The sequence below is a fragment of the Cetorhinus maximus genome, unplaced genomic scaffold (genome assembly GCF_964194155.1).
Source record: "Cetorhinus maximus unplaced genomic scaffold, sCetMax3.hap1.1 HAP1_SCAFFOLD_587, whole genome shotgun sequence".
NCBI lineage: Eukaryota > Metazoa > Chordata > Chondrichthyes > Lamniformes > Cetorhinidae > Cetorhinus > Cetorhinus maximus.
The window spans coordinates 1-14,047 of record NW_027596529.1 but is presented as its reverse complement, the minus strand read 5'-3'; the positions used below and the strand labels follow the sequence as shown (position 1 = coordinate 14,047).

The window sequence follows — 14,047 nt, the reverse complement described above, 5'->3', positions numbered from 1 at the left end:
TACAGGCCCTCCGACAGTGCAGCACTCCCTCAGTACTGACCCTCCGACAGTGCAGCACTCGCTCAGTACTGACCCTCCGACAGTGCAGCACTCCCTCAGTACTGACCCTCCGACAGTGCAGCACTCGCTCAGTACTGACCCTCCGACAGTGCGGCACTCCCTCAGTACTGACCCTCCTACAGTGCGGCACTCCCTCAGTACTGACTCTCCGACAGTGCAGCACTCCCTCAGTACTGACGGGGTGCTGCAGTACGGAGGGTCAGTACTGTGGGGGTGCTGCACTGTCGGAGGGTCAGTACTGAGGGGGTGCTGCACTGTCGGAGGGTCAGTACTGAGTGGGTGCTGCACTGTCGGAGGGTCAGTACTGAGGGAGTGCCGCACTGTCGGAGGGTCAGTACTGAGGGAGTGCCGCACTGTCGGAGGGTCAGTACTGAGGGAGTGCCGCACTGTCGGAGGGTCAGTACTGAGGGTGTGCCGCACTGTCGGAGGGTCAGTACTGAGGGAGTGCTGCACTGTCGGAGGGTCAGTACTGAGGGGGTGCTGCACTGCCTGAGGTGCCGTCTTTCAGATGAGACATTAAAGCTGGGCCCCGTCTGCCGTCTCAGGTGGGTGTAAAAGATCCCATGGGCACTATGTTTAAGAAGAGTGGGGGGGGGGGGGGGGGGTTCTCCCCATGTCCTGGAACCAAAACCACTAAAAAGAAACTGATGACCTGGGTTATCCTCAGATTGATGAAGGATCTTGCTGTGTGCAAATTGGCTACCGGCTTCCCTGCATTACAACAGTGAGCAGAGTTCAGAAATTAAAGCACTTCATTGTTTGGGGCCATAAAGCGCGATGGGACGCCCTGAGGCGGTGAGCGGCGCTAGATAAATGCATGTCCCCCTTTCACTTATTCTTGCTGCTTAACAGTGGCGAAGGCGCCTTTAAGAAGTGGGCGGGGCGCGGATGACGTCAACCCCTGCCTTGTATGGTCATTGATGTGTGTCGGAAGGGACGTCCTCTCGTTGGCTGGGGACACAGTTTGAATCATCTTCTTGATGTAAATTTCTGGCAATGACTGAGGGCAGTTTGATAAAATCTCTCACACATTTTGCAGCCACAAGTCTGGACGTGAATCGAGGAGGCGAAAGCATCTCTGGTGAGTAGAGATTTAAATATATATAATATATATATGTAGACATATATTAGTGAACAAAACAACAGGAAACAAGTTTAGAAAAGTTTTTCAGAAGTTGGCCTTAAACTTTTTCCTGCCAGAGAAGTGTTGGTTTGCAATTGGCTATCAAATGGTAAGTAACCTGGTTACTTACATCTGTAAGTCTCTTTTTTTTTAAACCATGTTGCAGGAGAAAATATCTTTTTTCAGAGTTAGTTGGTGAGCTTTTTAAAGTTGTGCCTGTTGATGGAAGGTGCCACAATCACTTTTTCTTCCGAACTGAACTTTGACCGGCACACGAAACAAAAACAGAAAATAGCTGGGAAAACCCATCAAGTCTGAGCACATCTCTGGCGAGAGAGAGAGAGAGAGATCAAGAGTTAACGTTTCGAGCCAGCGGGTCAGTTTAATGTGCTGTGTCCCAACGCTGAATACAAACTCTCTGTCTCTGCCGCCACGGGTTGATTTTAGGGACCATCGAACAATCGGCACTGTCTCCAGGAGAGGAGGTTGGGGGACATAAGCAGAATTGATGGCCGCGTTAGAGGAATGATATACTTTCTCAGTGGGGGAGTGGGTTTCGTTAAGGCACAGTTCATGGTTCAGCACATCCCCACTTTTTTTTTTAGAAAAGGTGATGTTTTTGAGATGGTCCCTTAGGTGAACACGTGGATTTGGTTTCCAGTTTTGAAGTTTATAACTGTGCTGCTTGTAGTTTGTAAGAGTGATTGATTGATTCATTCGGGATCACTCAGGGTGGATGGGTTGCTGCCAGCTCTGGTGGGTGGGGGTCGGGGGATGGGGGCGCGGGTCTGAAGAGTTCGAAATGAAAGTTAGATATTGGTGTGTGTTTGGGGAATCCCAATTTTTGAGTCCAGGAGAGTGTGTGTGTGAGAGAGAGAGAGAGCGTGTGTGTGTGTGAGAGAGAGATGTGTGAGAGAGAGAGAGCGTGTGTGTGTGTGAGAGAGTATGTGTGTGTGAGAGAGAGAGAGCGTGTGTGTGTGTGAGAGAGAGAATGTGTGTGAGAGAGAGAGAGAGCGTGTGTGTGTGTGAGAGAGAGAATGTGTGTGAGAGAGAGAGAGCGTGTGTGTGAGAGAGATGTGTGTGAGAGAGTGTGTGAGAGAGTGTGTGTGAGAGAGAGAGAGCGTGTGTGTGTGAGAGAGAGAGTGTGTGTGAGAGAGAGATGTGTGTGTGAGAGAGAGTGTGTATGTGTGTGAGAGAGTATGTGTGTGTGTGAGAGAGAGATGTGTGTGTGTGAGAGAGAGAGCGTGTGTGAGTGTGAGAGAGATGTGTGTGAGAGAGGGAGCGTGTGTGTGTGAGAGTGTATGTGTGTGAGAGAGAGCGTGTGTGTGTGAGAGAGAGATGTGTGTGAGAGAGGGAGCGTGTGTGTGTGAGAGTGTATGTGTGTGAGAGAGAGCCTGTGTGTGTGTGAGAGAGAGAGTGTGTGTGAGGGAGAGAGCGTGTGTACGTGTGAGAGAGTATGTGTGTGTGTGAGAGAGAGCGTGTGTGTGTGTGAGAGAGTGTGTACGTGTGAGAGAGTGTGTATGTGTGTGAGAGAGAGTGTGTGGGAGAGGCTATGTGTGTGTGTGAGAGAGTGTGTATGTGTGTGAGAGTGAGAGTGTGTGAGAGAGTGTGTATGTGTGAGAGAGAGTGTGTTTATTAAATTCCTTCTATTTGATGCTGTAGTTTTGGGAGTTATTTTCTCCCAGGGAGGAACAGGAGAGATTTGGTTTTCTGTTACTCGGCCCCTCAGGAAGTGTTAGCTCCGCCCTGCAATTGGAAAAACAAAAATGCCCCCGTGTGACCTGAAGACTGAGGGTAGTTGCGGTTTCTGTGGGGCCTGTAATGGACACTGGGGGAGGATGTTTGATATGGACACCTTCCTGGACAGTGGCACCAGAGTTACTCAGGGAAAGTAGCGCTTTTCCCCACCTCAGGACGTCCCAAAGCCTTTCACAGCTAACGAAGGACCTTTTTGTTGTGTGTGAGCTCACTGTTGTAATGTAGGAAACGCAGACAATTTACGCACAGCAAGATCCCACAAACAGCAATGTGATAATGACTCAGATCATCTGGGTTTTTTTTTTAGTGATGTTGTTTAAGGGATAAATATTGGCCCCAGGACCACGGGGAGAACTCCCCCCACCCCCGCCCCCCCCCACCCCACCCCCTGCTCTTCTTCCAAATAGTGGCCGTGGGATCTCCCCGCGACGCCTCCCTTGGCCGAATGTCAGTCTGGATTGTGAGCTCCTGGTCTTTGTACTGGGAGGCTGGTGCCCACAACCCTGTGAGTCAGAAGTAAGTGTGCGACGGACTGAGACACTGACTCACTTTGCTGGGCCGACAGGGCTTCCATGGAGCTTGTGTCTCTGAATCCACCGCAGTTAGAAACAAAACAACATGTTTACAAAAATCAGCTGTTTCACCTGAGGACAGTTTTAACAATCTGAAGGATGGCAGACTTCAGTGCAATTTGGATGTGAGATTGACTCTCACTTTTACTGTTTTACGCTCGGACATTGAATGCAAAGTGTTCTGTCCGAGAGAGGGATGTACTTCTCCTGCTGTGTGACTATGAACAACATCTGGAGTAAGGACTGGCTCCTTGTCCCTGTCTCCGCGTCCTCCCATTTACCTTTATAACGTTTTCCGTTTTAATGTTGTGGGGCTAATATTCACCACCCCCCGCCCCCACCCCAATGAATATCGCTGTCAAATAAAAATCGGATCTGGGTCACTATCGCATTGTCCTTTGTGGGATCTTGCTGTGCGCAAATTGACTTTTGCTTTTCCCCCCATTACGATGGTGACCCCCACTTCATAAATGGAAGGGAGTCATTTGGCTGTGAGGCTCTTTGGGATATCTTGCAGCGGTTAAAGGCGTTACAGAAATGTGAGTTCTTCACCGGATATACAGCAGGCCATTCGGCCCATCTGCTCCGTGCCGGTGTTTCTGCTCCACACGAACCTCCTCCCACCCACCCCCCTCTCTCCATCTCACCCCATCACCCTATCCTTCCATTCCTTTCTCCCTCATGTGTTTATCCAGCTTCCCCCTAAAACACATCGATACTATTCACCTCCACCACTCCCTGTGGGAGCGAGTTCCACATTCTCCCCACTCTCTGGGTAAAGAGGTTTCTCCTGAATTCCCCATTGGGTTTATTAGTGATGATCTTATATCGATGGTCCCTAGTTCTGGTCTCCCCCACACACAAGAGGAAACAGTCTGTCTGTATCCAGGTGCGTGTTCCAGAAGGGTCTTGTCAGCAATGCCTACCACAGTCAAATAGCTCGCCAGCCAGCACTATTGTGGGGGGGGGCAGGTAAAAGAGTTGCTGGTGGTGGGGGTGGGATGTTGTTGACACAAAGGGGTCATTCCAGCAGCCAGACCATGATCTCTATATTCCATCACCCTTCTCCCCACCCCCCTCCCTCACCCAACCCCAACATCCCCGACTGTAACACACTCTGAACAGGTTAATCTCTAAACACCCCCACCTTCCCCCCGCAGATACACCAGGAGACGATGAAGGAGGAGATCGGAGCCGGAGTGTCCTTCCTGGTCAGCATGGTCAGGAATCGCAGCAGGCTACATCAGGAAAAGATCGAGGAGTTTGGGGAGAAGCTCACTGCGATACTGTACCGAAAATACCAGAATCACTGGTACCCAGCCAATCCCAGCAAAGGACAAGCATACAGGTAAGCAAACAGCAGAGCCGCCCAGTACAATGGCTAGAATATTACAGCACAGAAATGGGCCATTCAGCCCATCTGCTCCGTGCCAGTGTTTCTGCTCCACACGAGCCTCCTCCCACCCCCTGTTCATCTCACCCCTTCACCATATCCTTCTATTCCTTGCCCCCCGCCCGCCCCATGTTTTTATCCAGCTTCCCCCTGAAAGAGTATAAAATATTGGACAGCACACCAGGGAGGACCCTCCTCACTATTTCTTGCATTGCGCTGAGGGACATTGTCCATCCACTTGCGAGAGCAGATGGAACAAGTCCTGGGTTTGAGTCTCCACCCCAGAGACTTCAGCCCCATAATCCAGGCCGACACTCCACAGTGCCAGTGCCGAGGGGGTGCCGCGCTGTCAGAGGGTCGGTGCCAAAGGAGATGCTGGCCTTCAGGTGAAACTTTAAACCAAAGTTCCCGTCTGCCTCCTTGGTGGGTGTAAATGATCCCACGGCCACTATTTGGAAGAGGAGCAGGGGGAAGGTCCTGGGGCCAATATTTACCCCTCAACCAACATCACTAAAAAAACAGATGATCTGGGTCATTGTCACATTAATGTTTGTGGGAGCTTGCTGTGCACAAATTGGCCGCCACGTCTCCGACATTACACAGTGAACATACTTTTGAATAAGTATTTCATTGGCTGTGAAAGGTTTTGGGACATCCTGGGGTGGTGAAGGCGCCAGAGAAATGCAAGTCTTTATTTTGAAAAAAGCAAAAAAACTGCAGATGCTGGAAATCCAAAACAAAAACAAAAATACCTGGAAAAACTCAGCAGGTCTGGCAGCATCTGCGGAGAGGAAAACAGTTAACGTTTCGAGTCCGTATGATTCTTCAACAGAACTAATGAAAAATAGAAAAGAGGTGAAATATAAGGTGGTTTAAGTGGGGGTGGGACAGGTACAGCTGGATAGAGGGCCAGTGATAAGGTGGAGATAGCCAAAAGATGTCATAGACAAAAGGGCAAAGAGGTGGTGACGGTGGTGATATTATCTAAGGAATGTGCTAATGGGGACATTAAGGGTAGAAAGCAGGACGAGCAAGGTACCAGGTAGCCCTGGTGGGGGTGGGGTGGGGGGGAAGGGATCGAAATAGGCTAGAAGGTAAGAGATAAAACAATTGATGGAAATACATTTAAAAATAATGGAAATAGGTGGGAAAAGAAAAGTCTATATAAATTATTGATAAAAAGGGGGATCGGAAAGGCGGTGGGGATGGAGGAGAGAGTTCATTGATTGTCTTTGTTTTGAAAATTGCTCGAAGTTGTCCCTACAATACCGGCCTTTTCACACCTGGGGGCGCCGCTGCACAGTTTTAAATTTGGATGAGCAGCTGAACCGCTTAAAGCCCCTTTAAAGCTGATACAATGAAATTTTAGGGGCATCTTAAAGGAAGGGAGATAGAGGTGGAGAGGTTTCGGGAGGGAATTCCAGAGTTTAGGGCCCCAGGCAGCTGAAGGCACGGCCACCAATGGTGGAGCGATGGAAATCAGGGGATGCTCAAGGGGCTGCAATTGGAGGAAGGCAGAGATTTTGGAGGGTTGTCGCTCTGGAGCAGATTACAGAGATAGGGAGGGTTGTAGGGGCTGGAGGACGTTACAGAGATAGGGAAGGTTATAGGGACTGGAGGAGGTTACAGAGATAGGGAGGGTTGTAGGGGCTGGAGGAGGTTACAGAGATAGGGAGGGTTGTAGTGGCTGGAGGAGGTTACAGAGATAGGGAGGGTTGTAGGGGCTGGAGGAGGTTACAGAGATAGGGAGGGTTGTCAGGCTGGAGGAGGTTACAGAGATATGGAGGGTTATAGAAACTTGGAGGAGATTACAGAGATAGGGAGGGTTGTAGGGGCTGGAGGAGGTTACAGAGATAGGGAGGGTTGTATGGGCTGGAGGAGGTTACAGAGATAGATAGGGTTGTAGGGGCTGGAGGAGGTTACAGAGATAGATAGGGTTGTAAGGGCTGGAGGAGGTTACAGAGATAGGGAGGGTTGTAGGGGCTGGAGGAGGTTACAGAGATAGGGAGGGTTGTCAGGCTGGAGGAGGTTACAGAGATAGGGAGGGTTATAGAAACTTGGAGGAGATTACAGAGATAGGGAGGGTTGTAGGGGCTGGAGGAGGTTACAGAGATGGGGAGGGTTGTAGGGGCTGGAGGAGGTTTCAGAGATAGGGAGGGTTGTAGGGGCTGGAGGAGGTTATAGAGATGGGGAGGGTTGTAGGGGCTGGAGGAGGTTACAGAGATAGGGAGGGTTGTAGGGACTGGAGGAGGTTACAGAGATGGGGAGGGTTGTAGGGGCTGGAGGAGGTTACAGAGATAGGGAGGGTTGTAGGGGCTGGAGGAAGTTACAGAGATGGGGAGGGTGGCAGGGGCTGGAGGAGTTTACAGAGATAGGGAAGGTTGTAGGGACTGGAGGAGTTTACAGAGATAGGGAGGGTTGTAGGGACTGGAGGAGGTTACAGAGATAGGGAGGGTTGTAGGGACTAGAGGAGGTTACAGAGATAACGAGGGTTGTAGGGGCTGGTGGAGGTTACTGGGATAGAGAGGGTTATAGAAGCTGGAGGAGGTTACAGAGATAGGGAGGGTTGTAGGGACTGGAGGAGGTTACAGAGATAGGGAGGGTTGTAGGGACTGGAGGAGGTTACAGAGATAGGGAAGGTTGTAGGGACTAGAGGAGGTTACAGAGATAAGGAGGGTTGTAGGGGCTGGTGGAGGTTACTGGGATAGAGAGGGTTATAGAAGCTGGAGGAGGTTACAGAGATAGGGAGGGTTGTAGGGACTGGAGGAGGTTACAGAGATAGGGAGGGTTGTAGGGACTGGAGGAGGTTACAGAGATAGGGAGGGTTGTAGGGACTGGAGGAGGTTACAGAGATGGGGAGGGTTGTAGGGGCTGGAGGAGGTTACAGAGATAGGGAGGGTTGTAGGGACTGGAGGAGGTTACAGAGATAGGGAGGGTTGTAGGGACTGGAGGAGGTTACAGAGATAGGGAGGGTTGTAGGGACTGGAGGAGGTTACAGAGATCGGGAGGGTTGTAGGGACTGGAGGAGGTTACAGAGATAGGGAGGGTTGTAGGGACTGGAGGAGGTTACAGAGATAGGGAGGGTTGTAGGGACTGGAGGAAGTTACAGAGATAGGGAGGGTTGTAGGGGCTGGAGGAGGTTACAGAGATAGGGAGGGTTGTAGGGACTGGAGGAGGTTACAGAGATAGGGAGGGTTGTAGGGACTGGAGGAGGTTACAGTGATAGGGAGGGTTGTAGGGACTGGAGGAGGTTACAGAGATAGGGAGGGTTGTAGGGATTGGAGGAGGTTACAGAGATAGGGAGTGTTTAAGGGACTGGAGGAGGTTACAGAGATGGGGCGAGTTGTAGGGACTGGAGGAGGTTACAGAGATAGGGAGGGTTGTAGGGACTGGAGGAGGTTACAGAGATAGGGAGGGTTGTAGGGACTGGAGGAGGTTACAGAGATGGGGAGGGTTGTAGGGACTGGAGGAGGTTACAGAGATAGGGAGAGTTGTGGGGACAGTTTTGAAAACAAGGATGAAAGTTTTAAAATGGAGGCGTTGTTGGACTGGGAGCTAATGTATGTCAGTGAGTGACGGGGTGAGGGCTGAACAGGACTTGGTACAACTTGGGAAAAGGGCCAGTAGGGTTCTGGATGGTCTAATGTCTGTCCTCTTGGATCCTTCAGTATATTTTTTCTCTCCCTGGTAGATGCATTCGGATAAACAGGAAACATAAAGCAGACCCATCCTTGTTGCTCGCTTGTCAAGACTGTGATCTGGAATATAACCAGTTGAGACTGCCCAAAGAGATTACGTTGTGGATTGATCCCCAGGAGGTGTGCTGCAGGTAAGTCTTCACCTGGATGGTTTAGCAACACAGTCACCGCAGAGACAAACACAAGGAGCTCATCTGGAGAATTGTGTCCGATTCCGACTGCCTCACACTTTAGGAGGGAAGGCGAGGCCTTGGGGAGGGTGAGGGGGAGATTGACTCGAATGGCGCCAGGGAAGAGGGACTTCAGTTCATGTGGAGAGACTGGGGAAGCTGGGATTGTTCTCCTTAGAGCAGAGAAGGTTAAGGGGGAGATTGAATCGAGGCGTTCAAAATCATGATGGGGTTTGGATAGAGTCAATAAGGAGAAAGTGTTTCCAGTGGCAGGAGGGTCGGTAACCAGAGGGACACAGATTGAAGGGAATCGGAACCAGAGGGGGAGATGAGAATTTTTTTTACACAGCCAGTTGTTGTGATCTGGAAGGCGCTGCCTGAAAGGGGGGTGGATGCAGATTCAACAGGAACTTCCAAAGGGGGAATTGTGTCTGTCTGTCTCTCTCTCTCACTGGTGTGCTCTCTGTCTCTCCTTCACTGTACGGTAAACCTTCCCTCGGCTGTGTTCTGCCAGTTTGTGTGGGTGTTTGTTGTTTATACCAGGTTGTTAGTGGCTGTGTCTCGCGTGTTGCTGCCTGACCCGATTCCCACTAAATCTTCATTTGAAATTCCTGCAGGTGTAGTGATGGGAGTCTGCCTTTCACTGTCGCTCAGTTTGGACAAGACTACAGGAGGGCGGCGTCGTTAGACTCTGAGCAAGGCAGCGCGTCCTCGGAGTGCAGCACACCTGACTGCCACTCGGAGACTTCGTCAGATGAAGGGGAACATGCCAAAGGTCAAACAGTGAAGGAAACTGCAGCAAATACAGCTGAAGCTACTGGCAAGGTAAAGAGAACATTGAGCACCCAGTGCTGGGAGGGGTCGGAGTGAATGGTTCCAATACTCTCCGGGCCGATCTCCCACCTTCTACCCCTGGAAACTCATCAAAAACTCAACTGCCCTCAGACCCTAACTCACATTGAGTCCCGTTCACCCATCACTATCCTGTCGCTCACTGACCTACACTGGCTCCTGGTCCAGCAACACCTCCGTTTTTTAAAAAAAATCTCATCCTTATTTCAAATCCTTCCTCACCCCTCCCTATTTCTATAAACCCCTGGAACCCTCCCTATCTCCGTAATCTCCACCAGCCCCTACAACCCTATCTTTGTAACCTCCTCCAGCCCCTACAACCCTATCTCTGTAACCTTTTCCAGCCCCTACAACCCTCCCTATCACCATAACCTCCTCCAGCCCGAAGCCTCCCTATCTCCGTAATCTCCTCCAGCCCCTACAACCCTATCTCTGTAACCTCCTCCAGCTCCTACAACTCTATCTCTGTAACCTCCTCCAGTCCCTACAACCCTATCTCTGTAACCTCCTCCAGCCCCTACAACCCTATCTCTGTAACCTTTTCCAGCCCCTACAACCCTCCCTATCACCATAACCTCCTCCAGCCCCAACCCTCCCTATCTCCGTAATCTCCTCCAGCCCCTACAACCCTATCTCTGTAACCTCCTCCAGCCCCTACAACCCTATCTCTGTAACCTCCTCCAGCCCCAACCCTCCCTATCTCCGTAATCTCCTCCAGCCCCTACAACCCTCCCTATCTCCGGAACCTCCTCCAGCCCCTACAACCCTCCGTATCACCATAACCTCCTCCAGTTCCAACCCTCCCTATCTCCGTAATCTCCTCCAGCCCCTACAACCCTCCGAGATCTCTGCGCTCCTCCAATTCCTGCCTCTTTACCATCCCCCGCTTCCCATCGCTCTGCCATTGGCGGCCATGTCTTCAGCTGCCTGGGGGCCCTAAGCTCTGGAATTCCCTCCCTAAACTCACTCACTCCCTCCCGAACACAGTCTGTCTCTCTTTCTATCTGTGGGAACTGGCTGTGCAATAGTTGGCTGCCCACATTTCCTCTATTTACAACAGTGACCACACTTCACATAAATTACTTCATTGGCTGTGAAACACTATGGGACGTCCTGAGGTGGGGAAAGGCGCTAGAGAAATGCAAGTCCTTGCACGTGGCTTGTGGAGACGGGGCTGGGGATTAAATGGAGCTTGTGTGTGTGATTTGTCATGTTTAATTGCTTCAATAATTTTTTCCCTTAGGTTTCTGGAAGTTTCTCCCAGTGCACCGCTGCGTGGCCTCTGTACCCTCATAAGCCGGTGCAGTATGCCACATTCTACCAACCCGTCCCCCTCATCAGCTACTACTTGATACCCGGACTGGACAAGGCCCTGCAACCTCCCCCAGGCTTCCTCCTGCCTCAGGTGCAGGCCCACTGCTCGAAGATCGGCAAAAGGCACAAGTGATGAAGGTCCTGGCTAGCAGAGGGATCGGATACCTCGCTCACACTGAGCTGTGCCAACCCTGTGCTTAACTGCTCCATTCTAACACCCATGGGCATGTTTGCAAGTGGCTGAGCTGTGTGTGTGTGAGCGCGGTGTGTGTGTGTGTGTGCATGTGTGAGCGAGGTGTGTGTGTGTGTGTGTGTGTGAGCGAGGTGTGTGTGTGTGTGTGTGAGCGAGGTGTGTGTGTGTGTGTGTGAGCGAGGTGTGTGAGTGTGAATGAGTCAGAGAGAAATGTTGCTGTATATAACATTCACTACTCACGTGTGTGTGTAAGGCCCACACTGCCTATGTGTGTTTGTCGGGTTTACACTGCTGCTCCTGTGGGTCTGTGTATACTTTATATATAATTGAAGCCGTCTCTGTATTATAAATCTGTACTAAAAACTCAGGTATCTTTGAAAATATGAGGTGTGTCCACATTGCCTGACAGGTGATTGTTATTTATCATGTTTACAGGGGGAGTGTGTGAAATACCCCAGAGTCTCTGTTAATATGTATTTGTTAAATTATCATCTATCTGGCTTGTGGAATATTTAATGTTTTTGCACTTTTATTTTATTTCCTGCTGCTGATCACTCTCCATTCGCTCCTGTTGAAATCTCAGAGCCTCTCTTGGGTAAGAAACTTAGCTGTGATGCTTATCATAGCCAAATAGCCCATCAACATCCACTGAGTGAGGCTCCAGAAGGTGCCTGGCGAATGGATTGCTGAAGACATTAGGACAAACTCTAGCACTCAAAAGAGTGTGTTTTCTGTGCAATATACATTGGGAAATTTAAATTTTTTAAATCCAAAAATTGTTTAAAAGGGATTTGGGGAATTGTTTCCTGAGGATGAGGTGTTGAGGAACAACTCTGGATCCCTGGGATTTTTTAGCTCTTCTTCCTTAATGTGGGAATAGTTATTCCCATGTTCCTGTATCTTTCTCCCAGGTTAGGGTAAGGGTCCCTATCTCTGAATGGACTCCTGAATCAGCTTGCTGTGTTAATTCACACCAAAGGCCGCAGTGTGTTAACACAGTGATCCTCTGGTCTGCTGTCCTGCTGCCATTGCCCATTCCCACCCTCAAACAGTGACTGGTGTTTCCACCTCAGTAACCCAGGGACACAAGCTCCCCAGTGGGGCGAGTGGAAGCCCCTTACCCAGACCCTCACCCAGTTCATGTCTCTCCAAGTCTTTACAGATATTGGAGAAAAATCACAGCGGACCAACAGAGTGTTACTGCTCCCCAACTGGTGAATGGGAGAAACTTTTATAAAACTCAGTATTTATTGACCGTCAGTTAAGCGCGAGTTAAATGGCTTATTCTGAATGTCTCATTAAATTTCTTTTTTCTTTTGTGTAAAATAAATTAAACCACTTTGTTCAAACAACATTCCCAGGGTGGTGTGAGTTTCTGTAAAGATTGGAATACTGATTTCCTCCTTTTGGACAACTTCAAGTGTTCATCAGCTGAGGCAGTTTGGGACTTTCATGGAACAAACTGGTCACTCGTTAGGGTGGGGGAGGGAGTGGGATTTTTTAATTCATTCATGTGGGCGTCATTGGCCGGGCCAGCATTTATTGCCCATCCCTAATTGCCCCTTTAGAAGGTGGTGATGAGCTGCCTCCTTGAACTGCTGCAGTCCATGTGGTGTAGGAACACCCACAGTGCTGTCAGGGAGGGAGCTCCAGGATTTTGACCCAGCGACAGTGAAGGAACGGCCGATGGATTTGCAAGTCAGGACGGTGAGTGGCTTAGAGGGGAACTTCCAGGTGGTGGTCTTCCCAACTATCTGCTGCCCTTGTCCTTCTAGATGGTAGTGGTGGTGGGTTTGGAAGGTGCTGTCTAAGGAGCCTTGGTGAGTTTCTCCAGTGCATCTTGTAGATGGTACACACACTGCTGCTACAGTGCGTCGGTGGTGGAGAAAGTGAACATTTGTGGATGGGGTGCCAATCAAGTGGGGCTGCTTTGTCCTGGATGGTGTCGAGCGTCTTGAGTGTTGTGGGAGCTGCACTCATCCAGGGCAAGTGGGGAGTATTCCATCACACTCCTGACTTGTGCTTTGTAGATGGTGGACAGACTTTGGGGAGTCAGGAGGTGAGTTACTCACTGCAGGATTCCCAGCCCCTGGCCTGCTCTTGTAGCCACAGTGTTTATATGCTAGTCCAGTTCAGTTTCTGGGTGCAGAGAAGGCACCAATTTCTCCCCAATTCCAGGGTTGGAGGACTTGTGGAAGAATTGACCCGAGCCACCAAAGAGAACAGCAAACTGGAGAAACAGCAGACTTAACATGGACTTCAACAACTTCCAGTCATGAAAGTGCTTTTATTGTTTTAGCTCATTTTTATTCATTTATTTATCCCCTTTTTTACCCCACTTGCTATCCTTCTCGCTTCCAATGTCCCCTCTCCCCACCCCAAAGGACCATCTGTCACTTCTTCCATGTTGTTCATTCACCGACTGCAAACCCTCGTTCTGCTATTAACACATTCTCCTGTCGGAGGATCAGTACTGAGGGGGCTCCGCGCTGTCGGAGGGTCAGTACTGAGGGGGCTCCGCGCTGTCGGAGGGTCAGTACTGAGGGGGCTCCGTGCTGTCGGAGGGTAAGTACTGAGGGGGCTCCGCGCTGTCGGAGGGTCAGTACTGAGGGGACTCCGCGCTGTCGGAGGGTCAGTACTGAGGGGGCTCCGCGCTGTCGGAGGGTCAGTACTGAGGGGGCTCCGCGCTGTTGGAGGGTCAGTACTGAGGGGGCTCCGCGCTGTCGGAGGGTCGACACTGAGGGGGCTCCGCGCTGTCGGAGGGTCGACACTGAGGGGGCTCCGCGCTGTCGGAGGGTCGACACTGAGGGGGCTCCGCGCTGTCGGAGGGTCGACACTGAGGGGGCTCCGCGCTGTCGGAGGGTCAGTACTGAGGGGGCATTTCAAAATGCATTTTTTTATGATGGCCAATCAT

The 14,047-nt window shown here is 50.7% G+C and overlaps 1 protein-coding gene across 1 annotated transcript; it reads left to right on the top strand.

Annotated features, from left to right (window-relative positions):
- The first annotated feature begins 4,688 nt into the window (after positions 1-4,688).
- On the top strand, positions 4,689-11,208 carry LOC144674198 (protein BTG3-like). Its single transcript, XM_078535664.1, has 4 exons — positions 4,689-4,861; positions 8,598-8,735; positions 9,392-9,599; positions 10,870-11,208. Exons 1-4 carry the CDS (start codon positions 4,689-4,691, stop codon positions 11,071-11,073), a joined length of 723 nt encoding a protein of 240 aa, XP_078391790.1. The 3' UTR covers positions 11,074-11,208.
- Positions 11,209-14,047: the final 2,839 nt, after the last annotated feature.

Coding starts and splice junctions, on each gene's coding strand:
- LOC144674198 (XM_078535664.1), top strand. CDS start 4,689: ATGAAGGAGGAGATCGGAGCCGGAGTGTCCTTCCTGGTCAGCATGGTC. Junction 4,862..8,597: donor AGCAAAGGACAAGCATACAG/GTAAGCAAACAG, acceptor TCTCCCTGGTAG/ATGCATTCGGATAAACAGGA. Junction 8,736..9,391: donor CCCCAGGAGGTGTGCTGCAG/GTAAGTCTTCAC, acceptor AAATTCCTGCAG/GTGTAGTGATGGGAGTCTGC.